At 41.0% G+C, this 26767-nt stretch overlaps 1 protein-coding gene and 1 long non-coding RNA gene across 6 annotated transcripts in view; one reads left to right on the top strand and one right to left on the bottom strand.

Annotated features, from left to right (window-relative positions):
• The window catches only part of LOC310713227, a 96696-nt gene extending 90261 nt beyond the window's left edge, over positions 1-6435 (bottom strand). The window contains exons 1-2 of one of the 2 annotated variants that reach the window (XR_014529114.1): positions 6288-6435; positions 4735-4906 (exon numbers count right to left, since the gene is read on the bottom strand). This is a non-coding gene — a long non-coding RNA (uncharacterized lncRNA). The remainder of the gene's footprint in view (positions 1-4734; positions 4907-6287) is intronic. The other variant, XR_014529115.1, reaches the window with a different exon arrangement.
• Positions 537-26767, top strand: ATP6V1C1 (ATPase H+ transporting V1 subunit C1). 4 transcript variants are annotated; one of them, XM_083516855.1, is made up of 14 exons: positions 537-627; positions 2536-2636; positions 11240-11422; positions 12104-12171; positions 13566-13651; positions 15518-15612; positions 18397-18488; positions 19117-19215; positions 20908-20976; positions 21882-21974; positions 22057-22150; positions 23716-23813; positions 25398-25524; positions 26132-26767. In XM_083516855.1, the coding sequence occupies exons 1-14, from the start codon at positions 597-599 to the stop codon at positions 26225-26227; spliced, it is 1332 nt and encodes a 443-aa protein (XP_083372981.1). In that variant the 5' UTR covers positions 537-596; the 3' UTR covers positions 26228-26767. The 4 variants fall into 4 exon arrangements, with proteins under 4 accessions (XP_083372981.1, XP_083372982.1, XP_083372983.1 ...); XM_083516856.1 differs by having other exon boundaries at positions 542-558; XM_083516857.1 differs by lacking the exon at positions 537-627 and adding an exon at positions 1090-1111.

The following is a 26767-nucleotide window of genomic DNA, read 5'->3' as shown; positions in this document are numbered from 1 at the left end:
CTTGTGGGCAATTGCACTGCCCTTGTAATCAATAAAACTGATTTATACCTTTCCCTTTTGTGGTCTGGATTTATTTTCCTGATCACAGTCTGTATAACCCTGGTAAACCTTCACAGTAACCTGTGTCAATGCCTACAATATTCTTTGTTTCTGTAAGTTTACATATTTCTAAATTTTGATTTCGTACTTAGTTGTGCTTAAAAGTAGATTTGTTAAACATTAAACTCCCAAGTCTCATTGATTTCTACTTTTGAGTAGACATGGTGGGGACTGCAAGCTAAGTCTGCCTCCAGTGAAGTATCTGCTGTATTCGAGATTTTTTTGGCAAATACAATAAATACTGTTTGTGAAGTCAATATATGGCTATGTTAGGTGTGAATGATGCCATTATTAGCTGCACAACATACAATGAAAACTGGAAATATCATTGGGAAATAAACAGCAGTTCACCGTTCCAAAACTCAAAAGTCTAGAACTGCTTATTATGAAGTCACCATCTGTCTTAAGCCTGCCATCATTCTATCAAACCTTGTGTCATCATCAACAGAATCCCAGAAAGTAAGCAACTTTCTAAGAGCTAAAGTTTTAGATAGTAAATGAATTTGTCAATAGAGCAGCTTGCAAAAGGTACGAAAGAACATTTTCAAAGCTAATCTAAAAATTGTTAAGAATGAGCCCCCATTTATAACTGCAACAGCCCCCTTCTCTAATTATATACACAATTTAAAATATATAAATTTTAAAAAATGTGTGGCTTTCAAAAATAAAAATTTAAATGTGTCTACAACTAACAGGATCATCCCCTTTCTAGTTCAAATATGGGTGAAGGAAGTTAATCAGAAGCTGGTAAATACCAAAGTATAACGAAGGAAAATTGACTTACATATATAACACTGTTGCTTGATCTATATGTAATATTTATTTTACCCTTGACCATTCTATAACACATACAAAATCACTTAGGTCTCTCACCCCACCCCACCCCAAACACACACAGCTGGTGCAGTTGTACACAAATACTGAACCTATGCACTCCAAATGTTGTTAGACTCCTGGTCCCACCAGCCTCACCCATGCTGCCATTAAAGGCACTGGGCAGAACCAGGAAAAGGTGGCACCCCCCCTTTTTTTCTTTTAGAGGAAGACACCTATAGAGAATGGGTAGAATCATTTTGACTTGATTAGGCATGCATTGTTGCAAGGCAATACCCATAATCACCACTACTTTAAAGGTAATGGTAAAGGGGCCCCTGACCATTAGGTCCAGTCATGACCGACTCTGGGATTGCGGCGCTCATCTCGCTTTATTGGCCGAGGGAGCCGGCGTACAGCTTCCGGGTCATGTGGCCAGCATGACTAAGCCGCTTCTGGCGAACCAGAGCAACGCATGGAAACGCCGTTTACCTTCCCGCCGGAGCGGTACCTATTTATCTACTTGCACTTTGACGTGATTTCGAATTGCTAGGTTGGCAGGAGCTGGGACAGAGCAACGGGAGCTCACCCCACTGCAGGGATTCGAACTGCCAACCTTCTGATTGGCAAGCCCTAGGCTCTGTGGTTTAACCCACAGCGCCACCCGCGTCCCTCACCACTACTTTAGGGTTGCTGTATTTTGAAGAGCAAAAAGGACACATTTGCTGGTGCCTGGGGCGGATAGGGGTGTGGGCGTGTACCAGGGCATACTGTGGGCGGGGCACACGCTGGAGCAGCATTGGAGGGTGCCAGGGAGGGATGCAGCAAAATTTGTGCATGCAAAATGGGGGGGGGGAGTGGGAGACATAGTAATAGAAAGACATCTGCCTCCCCCTCTCTGGGGTGTCCATGGGGTGGTGGGAAGGCATACAAAATAATTAATTAAAAAGCCCAGGAAAAGCAATGAAGCAAAATGACGGCTTTTTATGTAGAAGGAAGAGAAAGAGAGGGAGGGAGGGAGGGAGGGAGGGGAGGGGGATAGGAGAAAATGAAAAAGAGAGAGAGAAGAAGAAGAAGAGAGGGGTTTGGTACCAAAGGGAAAAAAACTAGGACATTTTAGCAAAATCAAAAAATACGCCAGGACAGAAATCTTTCCCCTGAAAAAGAGGGCATGTCCTGGAAAAAGAGGACTTATAGCAACCCTACTTGGCCAATGCTTCTGAAGTGAGTGATAATAATCTAACCTCCGCTTGACCCCTGTAGGATAGTCATAATCACGGATGTTCAGGATTACGTATTTGTAAAGATAATGATGGTGTGGTTTACTTTTTATATCTCTGCTGTGGTAGCCCATTGGGTTCAGGAAATGACTCCTTCCCTTGTATATAAGCTAAGGTTACTAGACTTTTATCAATGAATCTGGGGACACTTTTCAACTTCAATGGATTTTGTATGGGGAATGGTTTGTAAATCCGGGGATTGTCCCCAGGAAACGGGGACGTCTGGTAACTTTAATATAAGCTATTCATTAAATCCACTTGCTTCAAAACTGCTACATGCAGAAATTAGATGCTGGGTGACATTGGATGTTGGGCACCAAATAAAATTCTGCTTACTTAACAGGTGCCTCACTGACTACCTTATTTGGGGCCAGGAAGGAATTTTCAATAGACTCAGACTGGCAAGTGCTTTCTTCAGCATTATCAAGCATGGTGTGCCTGCAGGTATGGAGCCCCTAGATGAAATTGGATGCAAACTCCCGTTTTCCTTAACCATTGGCCATGCTGGCTGGAACTAATGAGAACTGGATTCCAAGAACATCTGGTTTCCCTTCCCAGCTGTACAGTACTTATTCTTTTTGTGGCACAGTGCACTCTGGATTGCATCAATTGATCTGTAAGGTAGTAAGATGCAAAACGGGACAAGACTTTACCGCTTTAATTGTTGTATAGAAGAGCAGATTTCAATAGGTGTAACTTGTAGCAGAGTGTTAGACTGCATAGACACCATGCATTTAAAGTACACCCCCCAGAAAACCTGGGAATTGTAGTTTGTTAAGGGTGCTGGGAACTGTAGCTCTGTGAGGGGTAAGCTACAGTTCGCAGGATTCTTTGGGGGGAGCTTTAGATGCAAGATGTGTACATATCCCCATACTAGAACTGAAGAGATTTGAATTAAAATTGACACTAAGCCATTAAAAAATGGCCAATTACTTTCACTCAGCCTAACTAGGATTGTGGTGAGAATAAAACAGGTAGGGGAGAGCCATGTATTCTACCTGTGCTCCTTGGAAGAAGGATAGGATAAAAAGGAAAGGAAAATAGGTAGATGGTCTTTGCTACCTTCCCAATCTAGACTCCGTGAGAAAGAAGCTGCTGCTGTTATTGTAACAGAGGACTTTTCCTGAAAATAGGAATGCGATAATGGATTATTACTAGTCTTAAGCATCTGCAGACTATTAGGACCTAATTTAAATAATATGGCTTGATGATACTTCTCTGAGTAAGCATGCATTGTGCTGCACACTGTAACATATGATTCGAACCTGTGTGGACTAAGTAATGTTTGCTTTTTGTGAAGCACAAAATTATAACTAGGGTTGTAATCCTATACACATGTGTGAACCGTAAATCCTATGCTAACTGGAGTGTTAGACTTGAACTGGGGAGACATGACTTCAAAACCCCAATAAGCCATGGGACTTACTTCCGAGTATAAATGTATTTGAGCAGACAATAAAAGCAGACTTCGATTGACCCATAACAATTTCTCTTATAACCTTTATCAATGCAGGTCTAAAAATTAAACCAAGTTTTAATCTGCATTAAAATGTATCATTTTCTGTAAGAGCGAACAAACCACAAGATACTGCAGTTCTGATAAATATGCATGTAAGCATTCCAAAGAAAGTTAGTGGCTGAGTGCCGTTGAAGTACTATTCAAAGAAGGATCTTCCTAAATTAGGATATTACTCCACCAATTATCACAATGCATCTTGGTGCCTTCCTGCTATTGAGTCCCATTCCCCAACAGCAATTACTTACCAGTATACAAGTACAGTGGTACCTCGGGTTAAGTACTTAATTCGTTCCAGAGGTCCGTTCTTAACCTGAAACTGTTCTTAACCTGAAGCACCACTTTAGCTAATGGGGCCTCCCGCTGCGCCGCCAGAGCCCAATTTCTGTTCTTATCCTGAAGCAAAGGTCTTAACCTGAAGCACTATTTCTGGGTTAGCGGAGTGTGTAACCTGAAGCGTATGTAACCCGAGGTACCACTGTACTAAAAATGTGGCAGACCCCACAGAATATGAGTGTACAGTAGAACTCTTAATTCTCCTGCCACGCTTTCCAGAGTTATCACCAACCATGAAGACTGATTGGCCTGCAATTAAATTGTCATGCCAGGCTACACTGCAGGCAACTGAATGTGCTGTGCTCCACATAAGTAGCGACCACAATGTGCTACACATTTAAGTTTTTTCCTGTCATTTACCCCTCACAGAGCTACTAATAAACTGTGGCTGCCTGGATTCTTTGGAGTGAAGCCATGTGTTTTAAATGTGTTTTAACCATATGGCGTGGATGTGACTTTAGTTTTGTCAAGTTTTGTGCGCACAGAACAATACACAAGAAAAAATTGTGGGTTAATTGGAACTTCAAGGATTAATGTCTAAGTATCAAAGTGCAAGATTAGATTACAAGGTACTTTCAGGCAGTGTTTAACTGGTGGTTGTTCACCCACAGTCCATGTAGGGATAATTCAAATCACAGCTGGTGCCGCTGAAGTGGTATCCCCATTTATTGCAAACTCAAATTTGTTTACCTTTTCTGTACTCACAGCACTATGTATTTCTTGCATGTCTTATATGTTCTGCTACATTTGGCTTCCATTTGAGAGTCGGATAATATCTGCCTTGTTATTCTGCTTGTTCATCCTGGTGTTTATTGATGTGTACTTGCAGTTAATCACCACAATCTAGAAATGGACGTTGGACCTGTATTGGCAAACACGTTGTTATGGCTGTTAGATTCCCTCTCTTCCTGTTTGTAAAAAACATGACATTTATTTGTTCCCTATCTGGCAACTGGCAAAACAACTTGAAACCATGGCTAGGCAGTAGCTGAGTGTGGCAGAGCAGTGTAGCTAGTAGTCCATCCACATACCTGTCATTCATGCTGGTTGGGGTAGAACAGGAGACAGACAAAAGCCTGCTTCAGGCTCTGCCAACCTGCAACTTGTGTACTGATTGGGCCCAATACTGTCAAGTGCTGGCTGTAGGGCCAGTTCAGGCCCTCCCCATTCTCACCCTCGCCATCCCCACTCCCAAAGGAGCCTAGGTCATAAATGTGTGACCAACCTCCTTAGTTTTCCTGAGCTCCTGGATAACGTGGGAGGGGAGACACTTTGCAGATTTACAGTGCAATCCTATCCAAGTTTATTCAGAGAAGTATCTCATACTATGTTCAATGGGGCTTATATCCCAGTAAGTTTGCATAGGAGTGCAGACTTCAAGAGCTTAAATTCTGCAGGCCACAAAACAGATTCCAGGTTTCACCAGGGCTACCGGGACAAAGTAATTAATTAATGAAATGGTGTTGGGAGAGGAGCAACCGTGATGTTTCTTTGTCCCAGCAACCCTTGATGAAACCTGTTTTTCATCCAAGATGATCAAACTGGGGTTACAGTCCTATACACATTTACTGGGAAGTAAGCTTCATCCTACACAGTGAAAGTGGGACTTGCTTCTAGAGGAAACATGCATAGAGTTGTGCTTTAAATCTACACAACTCCTTTTGAACGTGCTCTTAATATGGCGGCATTGTTTTCTTAATAACATTGTTTTCTTAATAACAACCTGCGGTGCTTGGAATTTCCACGAGGCTCAACTCCTTCCTGCTCCACTTCTCCATAACATGCAGAAAACTCCACATTCGAAAAAGAAAAATATTAGTTTATCAGAAAATCGCCTCATACCGAGTGAAACTAGCAGTCAGAGTACTAGCTCAGTACTCTACACTGGTTGATATGGGAGTAGCAGCTCTCCAGTGATTTTTAGACAGGAGTCTTCCTCTGTCCTAACTGCAGATATCAGAGGTTGAATGTAAATAATATGCTTTAGTTTTCCCAAATACCTGGATGTTCCTAACTCAAGTACTGCCCTCTAACGTTACTGCTGCATTTGTTCATTCAACAGAAGCAACCTGCCATTTTTCATGCCTTCTCCTCTCTGACTTCATCCTATCGTCCTGGCTTTAAGAACGAATGCTGAGGCTTAGCCCTGGTTCCCAAGAAACGAATATTATTATATGTAAATTCTGATTTATTTATTTTTTCCTCCCCATCATAATTTAGGCTGCCAACCTAATCCCATTTACCTGGGAATCAACCCTGCTGAATTTGACAGGACCTACTTCCGAGTAGACCGGAATGGGACTGCACTGTTAAATACCTGCGGAATAACCTTTCTCGCGGTCCCCACATAAATCTGAGCTTCACAGTGGGAGAGCAGAGCGCGGGCTCTTCCCTTGACACTGGCGCCCCTAGCGGCCGTCCGCTGTCGTTCCCAAGCGTTCTCCACCTATCACCAACCGAGCTCCGGCTCCAAGGTAACCCTTAGCCCCGCCCGCCGCCCCTCGCTCTCCGGCTTCCCTCTCGGAGCTCCGCCCCTCTCCATCCGGGGTAGCTGCGGCTGGCTTTGGGCTCCCAAACGGGAAGCGCCTGGTCAGCTGATCCGTTCCCCGCCGGTCGTCACGTGATGGTGCTGACAGGCGCCGCTGCTCCCGCGAAGGCCATGGAGTGACTGGAAGGGCCCCTTTCGGCGTCCGCCGGTTCCCCCCCGCACCTGAGCTCCGCCGCTTCGCTCGTGCCCCGCTCCGCGGACGCCGGTGAGTGAGAGGCCCCGGCGGCAGCCGCCTTCGGGCAGGCTGGGCCACTAGGCCCCTGGTGCCTCGTCCGGAAAGGAGGCAGCTTCCCCGCTTCCCTTCGCCCTGACCTCTGGCTCTCCTTACCGAGAGGGGGGCCGGAGGGCGGATTTCTCTCCTGGGGACCGCTGGGTTTTTTAATGGGTGCTCTCAAGCTTGCTTCCCCCGCGCCCCACTCAGGTCTTCCCATTGGTGGTCTCTTAATAAATTGTTATTATTATTATTATCATTATTATTATTAAGGACTAGCGGCGTCAATGGGGCACGGCGGTCATTTGCGGGCTAGATCCCACTTCCTCAGATCGTGCAGTGCGTGTAAAAGCTGGCGCCACGGCGAAGCTGCCGACCTAAGCTTTCGCATGTGGGGGTAGTAACAAGCGAAATCCTGCTCCTCGCACGTTGACAAGAGAAAGGCAGAAGCAGAGGACGAGCCCTTCACAAACAAACGTGTGCTTGTTTTTTCCGTGTGGAGGGTCTCTTCAAAGAGCTGGATATCCAATCACATTGCAGTTTAGTTAAGTGTACTGATTCTCCCACCCCCCTTCCAATTCTTTAAATCATGCTAACATACCAAACTCATCTTGCTGATTTGTGTGTTAATTTTACGACTTTGTTCCTTCAACTCCTGTCACCCAGAATAAATCAGATCTATATAAAAAAATACTTTGCTGGCACGCTGTCTGTTGTTGAGTCTTGTGACAGCAATGTGAAAAGATGTCCTCTAGATCAAGGGTGGGCCCTGCAGATGTTGTTGCAGCCCAACTCCCATGACACTTATTGGTCATGCTGGCTGGGGACTCTAACAACATCTGGAGGGCCACAGACTCCTCACCCCTGGGCTGGGAGTCTTTGGTTTGAAATATTTTTATATTGTTCCTTAAACAGATTGCTCTCTCCTTTAAAAATAACTGCTTTCTGTAAGTTCCCTTCAGCATTGTTCTGCAGCACAGTTTGTCTTAAAATTTTCAGTATAGGTAGATTAATTTGAGTTGCTTTATCAGAACTTAACCCTTAGATTTATCTAGTGCTTAGCCAAATATAGGGTTCCACTGCCTCTAGGCTGTCACTGTTTGGAGGGATGGATTCAGGCACATAACAGGAACTTAGTTTTGTTCGGTTAAAGTGCTATGTCACTCTAGCACAAGAAATCCATTTTCTGTGGTTAGGGAAATGGAAGGGAAATGCACTGAAAAGTGAGATAAACGACTGATTAACAGGAAGACAAGCACCCCATAAGTGAATTAGGATGAATTCTCCTTGTCATGTAACTGTCCTGTAAACAAATGCTCAATAAAGAACAGGCATAGCTGAACCACCTTGTAAGCTTAGTGTAAGCAAATGGAAGAATGCTGAATTAATGGGTTTATTCAGTTTAACATACTACTGCTGCTTTTATGGTAGTCCTTAATACTAGTGATTCCTCTAAAGATAAGCATTCTTTAAAAAAACATTTATCTTCATTTCAAAAATACGAATTCTTATACGTAGATTACTCATTCCTATTTCTATTTAGTTCTAATCCACTTGCATTTTTAAATGTGTGGATATCTTATTCTGGTTTATTTAAATGCAAGGCTGCTTTTGCTAGGACCAAGGAAATGGAGATAGGAAGATCTAATATGTTATTGAATTGGTAAATAGTATTTTCTGTAAAGAGCAATGGAAAAAGGTTTAGTGATAATGGATACATAGACCATACTTTCCCCTACGTTCAAGGATTGTGAGTGGGGAGAAGTGACTAGAAGATCCAGAGACCCTTTTCACACAGCTCTGGTGCTAGAAGACCTACGTTAATCAGCAGAGTAGACTGCAAGTTGACAATTGAAATTGACACCTTTAACACAAGTTCCCTATTTAAAAGTTCTAGGCTATGGTATGTGAATTTTCTTCTCTTCCTTTTTTCATTCTCCTGTCCAAACTGTATAAGTAATGTCTGAAATCAATCTCAGTACTTCCTTATTCTGAATAGAGTTCATTGTGCAAACTCTAAGAACAATTAAAGTAGTTTCTTCCCCTCCCGCCCCCAAGAAACCTCCATCCAATGTCAATGACACATCTTTCCAGAGAATGCACTTGAAGTTACCCTGAGAGTTCATCCAAGAAAAAACAGCCATAATTTTGTGTGTTCTATTTTGGTTAGACATGAATCAATTACTGTATACTTCTTAAGAGATGTAGTATCAGTCCTGTGAGAAATAAGAAAAGGGGATTTTGATTTGGGTGCACATTTTCAATTCACATTTTCAGCATTTTATTAAACTGTTTGAGTAGAACTTTACTATTATTGCTGATTAAGCAGTTGTGGAAGTGTTGTACAATGTGCTAATAGTTCTCATGAAGCCTAATTAGCCCTAAAAGCAAAGTGTGGCACTAAAGCGTCACAATTCAGCAATATAGCAAGTAGTAGCCTAAAATATTCCACAGTCTCATACACTCATTTTGTTATAGGAGCTGATAGGAAGTTAAAGTCCTACGTTTTCAAGTGTATTAGTCATATGAATATCAGGCAGGTTGCGTAAGTTTGTTCTGCTGGGCTTCTACAACAACATCAGAAGTTACATGGCTTGCTACTATTCAAAACTATGTGAATAGATGTTAGGAAGGTTACAGTTGAGTTTATTGTGCTTTGTGTTGATGCAAGGTTCTGTTGCCTAGTAAGATAGGTGTCCTGAAAAATATCATCACATTTTTGGAAGGGCCGCTTAAATGCAAGTTATTATACAGTAGGGGGGGAAATAAATAAACTTCCATAGCTAGGGGTTCATCAAGAAACAAAACTTTGAGGGGGATGAGTGACTGTCATAAACTGTATTCTTCCCAGTATAAATATACTAATAGTATTTCCTTTTTAAAATGGTTATATTACCTATACGAACTGAAACAATAGAAAATATATTTTATAAAAAAGAAAAACTAAACATCATATAGTGTACAGTGTCTTCATGCTCACAATCGCCATACAACACGCAGCAATATTAACTGTGGAACCAATTACCCTGCCCTCAGATTATACAGATTAAAGATTTCTTGTATCTGGGCAGAGCAGTCTCAGAACCCTCTTGCCTGTTTATGGTAGGAGTGGCAACATGGCACTATGTTGGACCGGGGTATTGTTTAGGAAGGTGGGTTTTTTGCACGGGGTGTGTGGTGTTGCTATTGTTAATGTTAATGTTATTTTTTATATTTTTATTTTGGTTTTTATTATGTGGAAAATGTTCAGTTTTGTGTACTTTTGGATGTTTTGTTTATTGTTTGATATGTTGTAAGCTGCCTTGAGCATGATTTTAACTTTGGAAAGGTGGCATACAAATAAAATGATTGATTGATGTTTAACATTCCATGTGGACAAGCATATCAGCTTGCCAGATGGAACAATCCCTCCCCACTGCCTCGTTCTGGATTATGGGCAGGAGGAGGGGGAGGAGCCCCATTGCACAAGTGAAATATTTTGTACAGGGCTTCCTATACAAACCACTTGATATTAGTAAAGAAGGGGGGAAATTACTACAAAACAATTGACCATTCAGCATCACAAAAATTCTAATCTCAAAATAGAAGTCTACATAATTCTATATGTAATAAAGTAATAATAATAATAATAATAATAATAATAATAATAATAATAAATTTATTATTTATACCCCGCCCATTTGGCTGGGCTTCCCCAGCCACTCTGGGCGGCTTCCAAAAAAATATTAAAATACTGTAATACATCAAACATTAAAAGCTTCCCTAAACAGGGTTGCCTTCAGATGTCTTCTAAAAGCCTGGTAGTTGTTGTTCTCTTTGACATCTGGCGGGAGAGCGTTCCACAGGGAGGGCGCCACTACCAAGAAGGCCCTCTGCCTGGTTCCCTGTAACTTGGCTTCTCGTAGTGAGGGAACCTCCAGAAGGCCCTCGGTGCTGGACCTCAGTGTCTGGGTAGAACGATGGGGGTAGAGACGCTCCTTCAGATATACTGGACCAAGGCCGTTTAGGGCTTTAAAGGTCAGCACCAACACTTTGAATTGTGCTCGGAAACGTACTGGGAACCAAAAGAGATCTTTTTCACAGGTTTTCCCTGACCAGGTTAGGCCCTGGTTTATGTGTACTAATGCATTGAATCAGTTTTAAATGCTTTTTGTTTTCATGCAGTTTTATTGATTTTTTGGCTGTATTTTTGTTTTAATGGATATTGTTTCACTATTGTATGTAAGGCACACTGCTTAGAGACTTTTAAAATATGAAGTGGTTTAGAAATGCTTTCAAGTAAGTGTTAAAACGTATGCCGGGAGGGCAGTACTGTATAGAACAGTGTGCCACACCGGTGGCCCAGAGGTGGAACAGAAATGAAGTTATATATTCTGAAAGGACCTTGTTCTCTACTGTTATTTAAATGTTTTTTTCCCTGTCTTTCGCTTCCCCAGTGTTTTACCTCTATCTTTCAAAATCATCAGCGTCGCAATAAAGTGGCAAAAATGACGGAGTTCTGGCTGATTTCTGCTCCTGGGGAAAAAACATGCCAGCAGACATGGGAGAAGCTATGTGCTGCAACCATAAAAAATAACAACCTTTCTACCAATGCAAAGTTTAACATTCCGGATTTAAAGGTATACCCATTCAAAAGCACATGGTTTTGTATTCAAACTGTTTGCACCTTAAGTTTAGGGGAAATGAGGCATGCTGGTACCAACACAGCACACTCCTATTGCCAAAGAATATTTGCCTGCTAATGTTACTTTGCTTACTAAATGAAGCAATTGTAAATCACTTACCTAACTTGTGAATTTGTGGAGTGCATGCTCCTATCTTCTACAGCGTGAACTGGAACTGTACAGTAAGGGGGCTGTTAGGCTTTTTAAAAATTCCAAATTATATTTTATTTAAGTTGCCTCCCTGAATGCAGTATCACAAGCTAATGCTGAATGTACTTGTGATATAGAACAAATGGTCAGACCAGCTTGGAAATCCATTTCTATTCCCTGCTGAGATTCATTGACTCCTGTTCCAATGTACTGGCATGGATAATCTCTTAACATTGTAGTTGCTGGCAGATGATAAATAAAATGATTATCTTTAAATTTCAATGCAATGTTGTTGTTTTAAAAAAGACAATTTTTAGACTGAAATCATATGCATGCAAACTTGGAAATAAATCCCATTGTATTTAATGTGGGACTTCTTTGTTATTAAAAATGCATAGGATTGCACTGTTAGTCTAATAGTTCCTTCTTACAGTTACCTTGTTATATATGTTCCATCTAAAATAATTCTCATTCTTTCCTTTATAGGTTGGTACCCTTGATGTGTTAGTTGGCTTGTCTGATGAGCTGGCTAAACTGGATACATTTGTGGAAAGGTAACTACTTTTTAATATCCACCTAATATCACTGCTCACGTTTCTTCCGTTTTGTTGCAATATAGAAGCCTATGTATTGCCTGCTAATTGTCTGTTTTTTAGGTTAACCAGCTTAATGACTGTCAGTGTTAGCACATAATGGAAAGCGAAGAACCTTTGTGGAATTAACCATACTGTGCAGGCAGCCTGATCGCTCCCACGTACCTCCTCTAGTGTGAGCAGAGAAACTAAAGAAGGAAGGGGTCGTTTAGTATTGTGACCAACCCCAGGGATATGCTTTGCTTTTTCCTAACAAGCCAGGATAGCTAGCCAGCTTTAAGTTGCAGTTTGCTTTTGGCATTCCAATCCTTGCTTGTTATTGCCAAACAAACCACAGTCCTGAGTTTGTGTAATGTTAAAGCTATCCCTGTCTTATTTTCTTTACTTTCTCAGTTGCCAGCAATCAGGTTACGTGCACAGTATGGTTTACTAAGCCATATTTCTGAGTCTCCAACAATATTTTGGGTTAATTAGCTACTTCTTGGTTTGGACAACCATAACAAGTCACAGCAACCAAACTGGCAAGCAGTGGTTTGAGTTTGCCCTCCAAACTAGGTATGGAAACCAGTGTCAAACCACAGATTCCAATCCTGCTTTGCTAGGGAGGGGAAACAGGTGAAAACAAGGATCATCTGGAGGCTCAGGAATGCTACCTGTGAACCAACCCAATGCGTTAGTCTTAATTACTTGCAGTTTTGCCATGTTTTGGAACGTGTGATTGTGCTTTGACTGTCTGCATTGCTAAAATGATCTCTAAGAACATAAGAGCCCTGGATCAGATGAAAGTCCCACCCAGTTCAGCATTCTGTTCTCACAGTAGCCAGACAGGTACAAACAGTAAGCTAAAGAAACAGGAGTGCAACAGCACTCCTCCTATTTTGTGAACCGCCCTGAGACCCCCGGATATAGGGCAGTATATAAATTCAATTTTAAAAAAAAGATCCCCAGCAACTAATCTTCAGAGACATACTGCCTCTGATACTAGAGTTAACTAGTGCACTTTATCGCCTGACACGGGAGAGATTTTTAGATATTGGCCTAACAGAACGCAATGAAAAATTCTTTGAGTTGAGTAAAACTGACAAAAATCAGAGAAAGTGCCCAGTCTTAAATGACACGTAGCTTTCGAAGAGCAAAGAATAGATCTTATACCACAACAAATTTCATGAGCAGCATTTTGGAGAGTATCATGGGGGACAGTTTGTTGTCAGTTTGAAACAGTTCTGTGAAATGAATTGTGACCTAATTGTGAGTCTCATTTGATACAGCCCCCAAGTTGCTGAAACGTTTAGTCCAGAGACAGAAAGATGAACGGGATCTGCTTTCTTTTATCTTAATTTTTCTCTTCTCTTCAGTGTTGTCAAGAAGGTGGCACAGTATATGGCTGATGTGCTGGAAGACAGTAAAGATAAAGTTCAGGAAAACCTTCTGGCCAATGGAGGTAAATGTTAGCTTTCTGTGAAGGGTGACATCGGAAGTTGATGGTTTGAGCATAAATTCAGAAGTGATGCATATGAGTCGTAGGAAAGCATTTTCTGCAACACAAGTGATAGCAAGAATTCAAAGCAAGCAGAAAACCTAGAAACCAACCTATAAGTATAATATCTAAAAGGAAGCTTGCTCTTCAGCTGCAGTTCTGCTTTCCCTACCTTGTTTATAATTCTAGATTTTTATGTGATCAGTGTCTTCTCCTTAGTTACGTTAAGCACAAGCTTTTCATGTATGCGAATTTGAACATCCTTGAAATAGATAGAAATGTTCATTGCATTAAAAAGACATACAAATAATTATGGCGATACTGATCTTGTCCATTAAATCTTTGAGTGTGATATCCAATAATGGGCATATTCAAAGTAGCCCCAACTGAGAACAAGGGCAAGATACTTATGTCTGTTGTTTTCAACGGGTTTGATCTCAGTGCAACTTAGTTGGCTATCACCCTGAGTCGATAGTATCAAAAAGAAATGAAAAATACTGTCATACCCAAAGAATAGTGTGAAATGTTGGAATGCTGATCCATTCCCCCCCCCCTTGCAGTCCTTTAAAAAAGTGACACCACAGATGCTTTTGTAAGAGTACAGGTGCCATTTCTGAACACGTGAAAAAATTGATGTGATGGGTGTAATATGCCTTCAGAGTTTACTAAAGTAACTTTTGAAAGTGGGTTGGAGAATGTGTGGCCCTCCAGATGTTGGAATTAAGCTCCCAGCAAGTCCTAGCTAGCTTGGCCAATGGTTGAGGCTGACGTCCAACAATCTCTGGAAGGCTTCAGGTTCCTCAACCCTGTTCTAACAAGCGTTTAATCGCCTCTAAACTAGTGTATCACGGCTGGCCAAAATAAGTGTTAAGCTGTCCCAGAGTAGCTTTTTATTGTTGGTTACCACCTGTAAATCTAGGTTATCATTAGGAGACCTGAATAAATGGATCACAGCAATCCAGTATCTTTAATTATGCCGAAAGAAATTGTCTGGTGGGGGCCACTTCTGCTCCTGCAGTACTGTCACAACAATGCCCTGTCAAAATGCCCCCCTCTCAGCAACTAAAGGTAATAGGGGCTCCATCCTCTTATTGCTTCTGATCCACTCTAATTATGTATGTGCACAAAATTCATATATGAAAAGAAACATCCCAAACAGCATACCTTTTAACATGGCCTTGCTGCAATGGCTTCTAAACTTTCTTATACTACATATAGTCTTTCCTGTGTTTTAAAAGGCAAACATCTATATAAAGTCTCCAGGAGCATTGCTTGGTAGGTGTATTTATTCATTCATGCAGGTTGCGCGCCATCCGATAACGTAAAGTTCTCTGGCTGGCTTAAAATAGTTGTGTAAAAAAGCAACTGAAATTCCAGGTAAACATAGCCATTTTTAAAAGATGGGAACTCTAGATAAATAAACCAAATGGAACTCCACCCACCTAAAGTTAAAAACAGATTTTTGAAAAATGGGCCAGCTTACTTAAATGATTTAAAAGTGAGCAGAAAGGTCTTCACCTGGTACAATAAGCATAAGAAATATGAAGCCTGGCTGTTCCATAACTGAGATGCCACTCTCCCAGCCGTGACTCACCACGCTTCATTCAGTGGAGGCAGCCAGAGCTGGGTCTCTGAAGAGGAACTTGAGGTCTGAGTAGGTACATAGAGGAGAAGATGGTCTTTCAGATAGCCTTGACCAAGTTCAGAGCTTTTGAGGTTAAACCTGAATTTTAAATTGTGCCCATAAATCGGCCGGGAGCCAGAACACCTCACTAAGCACAAGTTTGTGCTTAGTTTGCCAATACCAATATTCAATCTTTGTGTTCACAGTTGATTTGGTCACCTACATAACAAGGTTCCAGTGGGACATGGCAAAGTATCCAATCAAGCAGTCTCTGAAGAATATTTCAGAAATAATTGCCAAGGTAGGATTATACTATCCAAAGAGGTATGAAACTTGTGTTATAATCTCTGTGGTACTGCATAGACCATGCACCAGGGTGTAGTAAAAATTACTTCTGTTTTTTAGCCTCTTTGATGTTCTTTATAAAAAAAGAAGAAACCATCAAAAATCCCCAAAGTGAGACGAAAAAGTGCAGAAAGTATCTGTGGTGCAAAAGCTCCCACCCCCCATAAAAGCATACAGTGATTTATCAGGCTGATCAATGAAAACATTCACCTGATGTATTAGGAAATGGAAAATTGCCTCCTATTAACATTAAGAAAAGGGGGAATCTGGAAAAGGTCAGGTAGTAGACTAACCTCTTATCAGGGTCTTGCATACTCTGGAAATATAAATACGGTTAATAAAATATAGATATGCAACCCAGTTGGGCATATTACAATACTGAATACTTTAAGTGACAAAATTGGTATTGATCAGACATTTCAGAGGAAGGAATACAGAATGGAAACAAAGCTATAAAATAGGCACGTAGAATGAGGACAGTTGCACATGGTTAAAATGACAAAGTCCAAGTAAAGACTTATCAATGTTAGCAGATTATCAATTACAGATAGGTAGCCGTGTTGGTCTGCCATAGTCAAAATAAAAAAATTTCTTCCAGTAGCACCTTAAAGACCAACTGAGTTAGTTCTAGGTATGAGCTTTCGTGTGCATGCATCTGAAGAAGTATCTGAAGAAGTATCTGAAGAAGTGTGCATGCACACGAAAGCTCATACCTAGAACTAACTCAGTTGGTCTTTAAGCAGATTATCAAGTATAGTTCCAGATTTGCCATGTTTGTCTTGTTCAGTGCAAACCTACAACACCATAAATCTGTATTCGTTTATAGTTTGCCCATTTATGAAGGCTCAGTCCTACACTGGCAAGTGTGGATTATCTTGTCCAAAAGTTTATTGATCTAATTTTCTAGTCTGTCTGTGCAGCCTTGCACCACAGTCCTAACTCAAAGGCTTGTTCTCTCCCACAACTTATACCTTCTCTCCAAACTGGCAGGATGTAGCAATCCTGTTTCCTAACCGCACTAATTGTGACTAAGACTCCTCTATACGGCATTTGCCCTTGACAAAAACCCAAGCCTTTTCTTTTTCTTCCCATCCCCACTGCCCTGCTTGTTTCTCCTATAAATATTTGGGAATGGATGGGAATAGCTTCTAATTAGGGAATAGCTCAAAGAAGGGAATCTCTTTTTCCAGCTGCAGGGCGGCTGGCGACTGCTCTCTAGGAAGAGATTCATCTTGCTTAGTGAAATAGCTGGTAGATTAACTGTCTAAATAAATCATCACCAGGGATGAATGGTGCCATTGTGCTAAAGAGGAAAGGGAAGATAAAGCCAACTAAAGTGCCATTTGTGGATAGTGAGGCGTGCAGTTGTAGCCTTCCCTGGGTGGTCACCACAGCCAAATCATTGCTTTTCTTCTAGTTGGCCTCTTGGCAATTCCCTGCAGTAATTCCCCAAATATTTCATAGCTTCACATAAGTATGGGAACAATAACTATTCTGTATTGTAAAAGGAAGTAAATAGTCCCTCCCTGCCAGCTCTGTGATCAGTTTTGTTTTCAGTCCTTCATAAAACTCTTGGGTGATGCCTTTCCCTTTCACCCGTTTACTTGAGCAGCAATTCATTAACTACCAGATCTTTCAGTAGATGCCCCTAAATGCCACTTTTATCTGCTAGATGTTCAAATCAGGCATACTTCCTTGAACAAGCTTCTGTAGTCCTTCTGTGTTAAGGCTGAAGCAGGAACTGCCACCCAAGTTCACAGTAAACCATCAATTGTTTGCTGTGATGTGCTAAATGGGCCACAGTGGGTGGTATCCCCCTAGTTTACAGAGAGTAGGATCATTAAAATTAAGACTGGAGTTAGCCATGACTATTATTTTAACTGGGACTACTCTAAGTAGGATGAACATTGGATATAGCCCTGTGATTTTGGAACTATTCTATTGGAACAACTTAGGAAAAAAGTTGTTTCAAGGCTGAACATCCACATGGGTTTTCCAGAAAGGATCCAAGACCAGACCTAGTTAGAATTATAAAAATAAAATAATAAAAAATCTTTGATGGAAAACTCTATGGTTAAGATCCACAGGCTGCCAGAAAAAAAATTCTGGGAGTCCAGGGCAACAGTACATCTTAAGGTGCACTTAAAACAGAGAGGAGTTTCAAGAGTGATTTGATAGTGTATGGAGGTTAAATGTGCAAAGGGAAAGGAATTCGAATTCCACTGGGTGTGTGGAGGCCCTGGGGTAAGCCTCAAGTATGTTTCTGGATCCCACCCCCACATCATTAGCAACTTCAGTGACTGTTCTAGCAAAGTGTAAGCTCCGTTTAAACGGGTCATATATGCCACAAAATAATGCTATTTCATTACTTCTGAGAATAATTTTCTGTCTTTTAAAAAAAGTTCATAAAAAGGGGATTCCAAGTCGTAATCCTTTCTAAGGCAATTACAGATTTTTCGAACTCAGTTTACTAATATAGTAAACTTCTTTAAGAAACTGTGTGTAAGTAATAATCTGTGGCCTTCTTCATCCTGGTGTCCTTCAAGGGCTTATGGAAACTCTAGTCCAAAACATCTGGAGCGTAACAGCTGAAATGCTGGCCAGTGAATACTGTCTTATTTTCCTAGCCTGATACTCATTTGCACATAATTGTCATTTTTATAGGAAAGTCTAATGCAGTATTTAAATGCTTCTTAGAAAACACTGATATAGTTTTGTTTCTGAATTTTGTTCTTTAAAGGGAGTGACTCAGATTGATAATGACCTGAAGGCAAGGGCGTCTGCATACAACAACCTGAAAGGCAACCTTCAGAACTTGGAAAGGAAGAATGCGTGAGTTGTCTTCTTCTGTAAGGCAATCTGAAAGCAGGCTGATGAATTTGATATGTTCAATATGACTTTTGATTTCTGAATTCATACATTTCTCAGGCAAGGGCCTAAATTAGCAGACTGCCCTACCTCTGGGTTTGAACTTACTGTACAGGTTAATGGTGGAGTTAAAGTCACATTTGAAACAATCTAAGAAAAAAACCTGAAAAAACAGGGAAGAAACATATTTGCCATTATGTTGAAGTCATACAGAGAATTGTACAACAACCAGCCATATAGCTCAACTTGTCAGTCTTGAGTATCACAGCACATGATCTTTGTTTTCAGATAACATTATCACATCACAGCTATAATAGAAAATTTAAGTGGCGGGCTCTGCATATCATGCAAGTTTATCTGAAAACTTGGGATTTCATACTTTACCAAGCTTAAGTTAGCCACTCACTTGGATTGAGATTTTGGCTATTTGTCAGTAAAATAATTGATTGGCTTTGGGGCATGTCTAATTGATTATATCACATCAGGGGCACTATAAAAATTGTAGCTATTCGCTGCCAAAAGTCTTATTATTCAGATCAAATTAAATATAAGAATTATACATTCATTTCTTGATCTTCTTGTTCTTTAACAGGGGAAGTTTGCTAACCAGAAGTCTGGCTGAAATTGTAAAGAAAGATGACTTTGTACTTGATTCTGAATATTTGATTACGTTGTTAGTGGTTGTACCAAAGTAAGTCTGTCTCCTGATCTCAAAAAGAATCCTTGCTGAAACATAAAGACAAGCATACAGAATGTAATGAGGAAGGGATATTTCACAGCATGATTTGTTTGCTGAAACTGCTATGTTACCATGGAATAATTAAAGGAACATGTGGAAATATACAATCCACTTCTAAGGGGCAGGGGAATGGGCATTGTCTTTACATTGTCTCAACATCAGCAAAAGCACTCAGTGTTTCCATTGTAAGTTGAAGCCCTTTCACAAGCACTTCAAAATCTGTTCATTTATGAAGTCAGTCAAGAGAAATCTAGCTAAGCTGTGAAAACTGCCCTCCAGGTTTCAGAAATTCTCATTGATTTGCTCTAACCCAGTGTTTCCCAACCTTGGGCCTCCAGCTGTTTTTGAACTACAATTCCCATCATCCCTGACCACTGGTCTTGCTAGCTAGGGATGATGGGAGTTGTAGTCCAAAAACAGCTGGAGGCCCAAGGTTGGGAAACACTGCTCTAACCTATTGAAGTGTTTAGCTTGTAAATTGGATTTACTCAAGTCAGTCAACATTTTACTTCTTATCACTGCATTTATCTTCCCTGCCCTAACTCTCTCTATCTTAGCCTACAATCTTAGTAAAGTATTAGCAGGCCAGGCAAACGAGACTATTCTTAGTAATAATATTTTAGTCAAAGTAAATTGTGTTGAGGATGTATCTGAGTTGGTCAAAGGATGCTGATAGCTCATGGAAATTTACTAGCTTAAAAAAAATTAAAACTGGGAATACTTTATAAAAAGGTATTGTCTTGGGAAAAGAAGACATTTTTAGGCCAATAAAGAGTTGAAACTAAAGAATAAGGTGTTGAGTTTAGCTTCTTGCTTAATTATGTAGAACATTCTGTACATCTAAAATTATATACACAACAAAAACTTAGTTTTCTATTTCTATATTTAATTTTACCCCATGCCTGCTTTATTCTGGGTGTTGAATGGGGCTTGCAGTGCAAACCTATGTATATTTGCTTTAAAGTAAGTGTCCATAAAAATGCAATGAAAAATATGCACTTTGAGTTGTTATTGTTATTGTTATTATACTCCATCCATCTAGCTGGGTTTCCCCAGCCACTCTGAGTGACTTGCAGCATATCTAAAAACATAATAAAAACATCAAGTATTAAAAGTTTGATCTCTGCTCTAATGCACAATGTTCTACCCTGTGAAAACCAGGAGTGCTTTTTCCTATGCAATAAAAACTAGAGTTTGCAATAGGTATTGTTCATTACAACAACTTCCTTGCAAGTCCTGGGTCAACACTATGATCTTAAAGCTGCACTGGAGAACTTAAGTCTGTCTAAGTCTTAAGCTGTACGCACCACTGGGAATGAATCCCTGGAGTTCAGAGTAAATTGAGTAAAGATACATACAATAGTGCTATAAAACTATTTCCTGACTTAGCACCTGACAGAGCAACATCTGATGCGGTGCAAAGTTCTTCTGTAGATGGAAAGGAAACTAGGCAGCCCCTCTGTGTATTCATGGAGAAAGCTGGAAGACACATCAGACGGCTCCTTGGATCCTGGGTGTATCCTGGGTGTACACCCAGTGTATCCTGAAAGCACTTGTGGTGCTGACAGTGGCAAAAAGAACTTTGTGCTCCCTTCCCCAGGGGTTTTGGTTAAGACAACTAATGCTTAACTTTTCCATCTTTAGGATAAATTATAATGACTGGATGAAGCAGTATGAAACTTTAACAGATATGATAGTGCCACGATCCAGCAAGTAAGTTTGATTTCACTTACTTAGGAACACAGTTGAAAATAGGCTGATGTACTCCAAAAAAAGGAGAAACAGCTTTTGGAGACTTGGTTTGCCTAGTACTACAACACCCCCCCCCCAAAAAAGTGCTCTTTTAGAATTCTTTCATCACCTTGTGATTTGAGTCTTTGAATCCGTTTCCCCAGAAACCTGCATTCCTGAACCATGAATACAAGTGCCACCTTATCCTGAGTCAGGTTCCAGTAACGCCCAGTAATGTGTGCAGCCAGTTGTACTGTTGGCCACAGCCCAACCACATGGTACAATTGTTAGGTGAGGTGATGTTCAAAAAAGAATATTTTTGTCATGGTCTCATTTGGACTTGAAGGTTGAAAGTCCAGTGTTGTTCTACTGGACCAACTGCATTTGAGGAACCTTTGGTTTGCACAGAATTCATTTTATGGGCCAAGGGCGGGTGTGACTCTCATTCTGGCCCCTCCTCTGAAGCAGGATCTGTTCCTCAGTTCGAATGCTCCATTCGCTTTACTAAGCAGGCAAGATTGGGAAAGCTACTGAAAGCTGTTAAGTAGTGTTGCAAATTTGAGGTCATTTTCTGAGAGAACACTTAAATTGCACTCAGCGGGTTTAATGCAGCTCGCTTTGCTCAGAAAGGACAACGCTTTGAATGTGAAATGCGACTCGAGCACTTCTCCTGTGAAGCATGGCAAAGGTGAGCTGCAATTACTCCTCTAATAGAGGTACACCATCTGTAAGCCTAGCACTGTAATCGGAAACAGTACAACTGAGTAGCAGCAGCAGCACATAAGCTGCTTTTGCTGGTCTTGCGTTACAGGTTACAGTTTTTATTGCAGTATGTCTGTTCCTTTATTTTTTGACCTCTGCTCCCTGGCGTCTTTCATTCTTTGCAGTGTTCTTTCGGAGGACCAGGATAGTTATCTCTGTAATGTCACCTTGTTCAGGAAGGCCGTGGATGAGTTCAGGCACAAAGCCAGGGAAAACAAGTAAGTGGTCCTCCCAGGTTGTTTTTCTGCCGAACAGCCATTGTAAAGCAACCTAAAATGGTCTGCTGGTCTCCCGATGCAGGTTTATGGTCCGCGACTTTCAGTATAATGAAGAAGAGATGAAGGCAGACAAGGAAGAAATGAACAGGCTGTCTACTGATAAGAAGAAACAGTTTGTAAGTTCAATGTGTGTTAAATACATTTGAAGATAATTCTTCAACCCCCCCCCCATAGTTTTTCCTTCCCTACATCTGCCTTTAGGGACTATTGAGACTAATTCATTGATATATAAGAAACGTTGCAGTAAATGCAGAGCAAGCAAAGCAGCCTTTGACAGTATGAAAGCTGTTATAGTAATTGTAGGTTACAGTTTGGGCTATGCTTTCCACTGTTTGGTTATTTAGTTTTCTAGATGGCATTGGGATATGTCAGGGCCCTAGAATCGTCCGCAAAGGCTGTGAGACAACTCACCTCCCACCCAGTGCCTATTACCTCCACAGAAGGAGAATTTGTTGTGTGGGTCCCTTCCTACATGTAAGTTCTCAGATGTTTCTGTGCAGTGCCCAGTGTATTGAGGATTGCTACCATTTCTGTGGTTCTGCATGCATTACATACATCTCCTGCTGGAGGTGCCCTATGTAATTTCTGAAAGACAAAGATCCATGCCAGTAGATAAGCTTGTTCCTTTTTCTTTCTGTCTACATTTTCCTGAATAACTTCATGACTTTTTAAAAGCTGCTTCCCTCTATATGAACCTGCCTATCCAGTAAGATCACCATTGGAAGCTCCCCAGATCTGCCCCAGAGGTTCCCCCAACCCTCCAGAGCTGGTTTTGAGAGGGGGGTGCTGATGAGGACAGGAGAGGAAGCACCCCTGAGTCCATGGAAATGCATTGTGCCAGTGCAACTGCAGCCTTGGATACTGCCCTATACAGTAAAAGGGATGCGGGTGGTGCTGTGGGTTAAAACCACTGAGCCTAGGGCTTGCCGATCAGTCGGCGGTTCAAATCCCCGCGACGGGGTAAGCTCCCGTTGCTCGGTCCCAGCTCCTGCCAACCTGGCATTTCGAAAGCACGTCAAAGTGCAAGTGGAAGGTAAACGGTGTTTCCCTGTGCTGCTCTGGTTCGCCAGAGTCGTTCGCGACTGGACCTAATGGTCAGGGGTCCCTTTACCTTTGCCTTTACCTATGCAGTGCTTTTTTTCTTTTAAAAAAAATGTTTAGGGCTACTCTCATTTTCCTACTCATATTGAAATACTCCCTCTCAATGAGGCCAAACTTCAATTCACAAAATGTTTAGGGGTATGCATACCCCCATGTCCCCCCCCCCGAAAAAAACACTGGTCCTATGTATTTTTGATGCCAGGTGAAGATGGTCTCCCCCCCCCCATCATTTTAATCTGTGACTAGGTGAACCCTTGACTTGGTCTTTCATGTAATTGCTGTATGTATTTTTGTTTCTGCTGTTTTTATATTATTGCTGATAGTTTATAGTTTTAGGTAAGCTTCCTCTGTCTTCATATAGAAAGGCAGGAAATAAATGCTTAAAATGACAAGATGTTGATGTTCAGAATCTCAGTTTCACCAGCCAAATGATGCATCCATTATCTCAGCTTGGCATGCTTTGGCCTGTTCATTCTGCAGAGCAGCTGCAGTAACGTTGCCATACACAAAACATATTTGAATAGAGTGCAAAGTCTCCTGATTCTTAAAATGACTTCTTGCTTTTCCTTTCCAAATACAGGGGCCTCTAGTACGATGGCTGAAAGTAAATTTCAGTGAAGCTTTCATTGCGTGGATTCATGTGAAAGCGCTGAGAGTCTTCGTTGAATCAGTTTTGAGGTATTTTTCTTTTTAGATGAGCTATTGCTCCATTCCTTCAAGAATCACTAGCAATTCTCCATGTTTGGTCTAGTGACTCTTGGTAGCTGCGCTCTCTTGCACAGACACCACGATTATCTGAATCAAATTACTATTTACGCATTAACTAGGAAGAAGGCCGATTTACTAAAGCAATCAGACAAGCAGTGAGATTATTTTAATATTAAACTTTCGTGATATTCCAGATACTTCCATGATCCAGAAGGCAGAGAGGTGATCTTCAAATCTCCCCCTTTTCCTGCAGTCTGATGTGCTACTTTGTTTCTGCTGTTATTCTGGATGTCTGATGTTCTAAAGGGCATCCCTGGAACATATTTGGGGAGGCAGACAGTAGCACAATGGACTGCAAAAGGGATGAAAATTCCGCTCCCTCACCTTTTCACTAATGGGAGCCTCCACTGGAGCAAAGTGCCTTCTTTCAGCAGAGGGACATGACATATATCAAATTGGTTGCTGCTGCTCGCAAGAGCTAGAGGCAATGTAGTGCAGTAAGGAGATTCGCAGTAAAACGCTATAACAGTTTTATGACAGCTGATTCTTAAACTGAGATAGCAAATGCAGGAAATACGATTACATACATACATACAGAAATTTTATTTGTATGCTGCTTTCCCACAGTTCCAATCATTCTCAAGGCGGCTTACAACATGAAAAAATATCCTAAGTATTCGTAAACAATAAAGAAAAAGTTAAAAAATACACAACCAAACTGCACCATTTCCACATTAATCACAACAAGATCTGAAATACAGATACCAAACAACAACAGCAACCCTCCCCAACAAAAAACCCCAAGCAACACCCCAGCCCAAGAGTCTGTTCAGCAGCCTCAGCCCCTGCCATCCCAGGCCAGGTGGAGAAGCCTGCAAGGCAAGGAGCAGGTCTTCCAGGACTCATAGCCAATATGGTCCAAAGATGATTCCAAAACCTTTGAATAAGACAAGTGTTCCAAAATAAGAGAGTTATCCCTTTCAGATACCTGTTTCCCCCTCTTTTCTTATCCTTCTGCCTGTTAATTAGGCTTGGAACACAAAGAGTGAACAGGTGCTTATTCAGAAACTTTTTAAATGTTTGATTTTTATTGACAGCTTTTCTAAACAATACAGCAAACAACAACTAGTACAGAGACTCTTGAGTTTCATTAACGGCAGAGCTCAACATCTTTGGGAATTTTGCTGTCCCTTTGTAATAGTATATTTCCAGAATAACTGGCAGGAGTGGTGACTTTGCCCCCTCTCCATACTCTTACTGTATTCCCCCTCCACCCAAGCTAATTTTACATTGTCAGGGTCATTGCTCATCTAAGGCTTATTGTCATACTCCATGAAACCATCATGTAACAAAAAGAATAACTGGATGCTTTTGAAGCACATGCATATTCCACCACCATATCCCCACCTCCATGATGGGGAGAGCAGCATTTACATTGGATCGAGCTGAACCGGCTGCCTCACTGTATCACTAATGGTGACAACAATTGCATTCCAGAAGTCTCAGAACTGAAGCACATCCCCAACAGCTCTTAAAATTACTTTGCTCTTCTAGGTATGGTTTGCCAGTGAACTTCCAGGCGATGCTCCTTCAGCCCAACAAGAAAACAATGAAGAAATTGAGAGAGGTTTTGTATGACTTGTACAAGCACCTTGACAGCAGCGCAGCAGCAATCATTGATGTAAGTAACTCGCATTTTTACGACGTCCACCTACAATTCAAATTGTTGAAGTTGCGTTGACTGAGAATTTTCTTACATCAAGGAGACACTATCTGGCTCAGCCACATCTACCAGCATGGGAGCTGGTGCTGATTAGATAGTTTATAAGTTTACCCTGATGTTGTAATCACAATGTCTTGAGAGCCACAATGGCAGATTTGGAACAATCATCTCCCATTCAGCATCACTTGGTGCCATGGAGACTCTGTTGATAGAGGCAGATGGTGTCATTTATCAATCTCAGTGGAGCTAGTGGGACTGGTTGAGAGTCTCATTAAATTCTGAAGTTTCCCAGCTATCGCTTTTTTTTTTAGTGAAATGTTTGTGTTGTGTGGAAGTGGAGAAAATCTTGAAATCTTGCTTGTCAAGCATGTATTCTGTCACAAAGCTATGACCCTTCCCCAGTGGGAAGGAAATTTTAAAATGTACCAAAAAGATAAAATTCAGGTGGTTTTTGTCTGAGTCTGAGCAATAGTACTTGTACGTGTGTAAAGAAAATATGTGGCCATTAACTCTCCTGCTAAACTCTTAGTTATTGAGTTAAAAATAATAAACTTGTCGTTTATAGGCAACTATGGATATTCCAGGTTTGAACCTCAGTCAGCAAGAATACTACCCCTATGTGTACTACAAGATAGACTGCAACTTGCTCGAATTTAAGTAGATGACTTCTGACCCTGACCATCCTCCCATAATATTGGTGTCCAAGAAGAAAAGGTTGAAGAATGGTGATGCTCCTAACTCTCTCCTGTAAACCTGTTGCTTGCTTGCTTCCTCCCTCACGTAGGAGAATAATCCCCATAGTGGTCCATCTCTTTGACATTTTCTTTTAAAAGAGAAATGTAAGTATCGCTTTTAAATTGATCAGGTCTGTAAATGTATATTGAGAGAATCAGAGTGTATTTATAAATAGTCCTTATTTAAAAAAAGTTTTTAAAGGGTCATTCCTCTTTCGTACCGTGGTCTGCATCAATTCCATTGACTATCCTCCGGGAAGAACTTGTTTACAAAGGAAGATTGTGGGGAGAAAACTTAATGCCATTTTGTTCACTGTGTTTCATAGATATAAAAATTGTAAACATTGTTATTGAATTGTGATGTAAAATATGTGGAGATTGATATTCAGTCTGTGCTTTCTGAATGTTTTAAACTTATGCACAGGAAACATTCACAGGAGAAAAATAAAAGCACCTGTACTACTGTA

Source organism: Podarcis liolepis (assembly GCF_965112155.1).
Source record: "Podarcis liolepis genome assembly, chromosome: 8".
Lineage (NCBI taxonomy): Eukaryota > Metazoa > Chordata > Lepidosauria > Squamata > Lacertidae > Podarcis > Podarcis liolepis.
Note: the sequence above shows the minus strand (reverse complement) of the source record. Positions and strands in the feature narration are given on the sequence as shown.

Bases quoted from the DNA above. Each gene is read 5' to 3' on its own strand.
- ATP6V1C1 (XM_083516855.1), top strand. From the start codon at position 597: ATGAATTTGTCAATAGAGCAGCTTGCAAAAG. The intron at 18,489-19,116 runs GTGAGTTGTCTT...GTTCTTTAACAG, and splicing joins AACTTGGAAAGGAAGAATGC to GGGAAGTTTGCTAACCAGAA. The intron at 19,216-20,907 runs GTAAGTCTGTCT...TTCCATCTTTAG, and splicing joins TTGTTAGTGGTTGTACCAAA to GATAAATTATAATGACTGGA.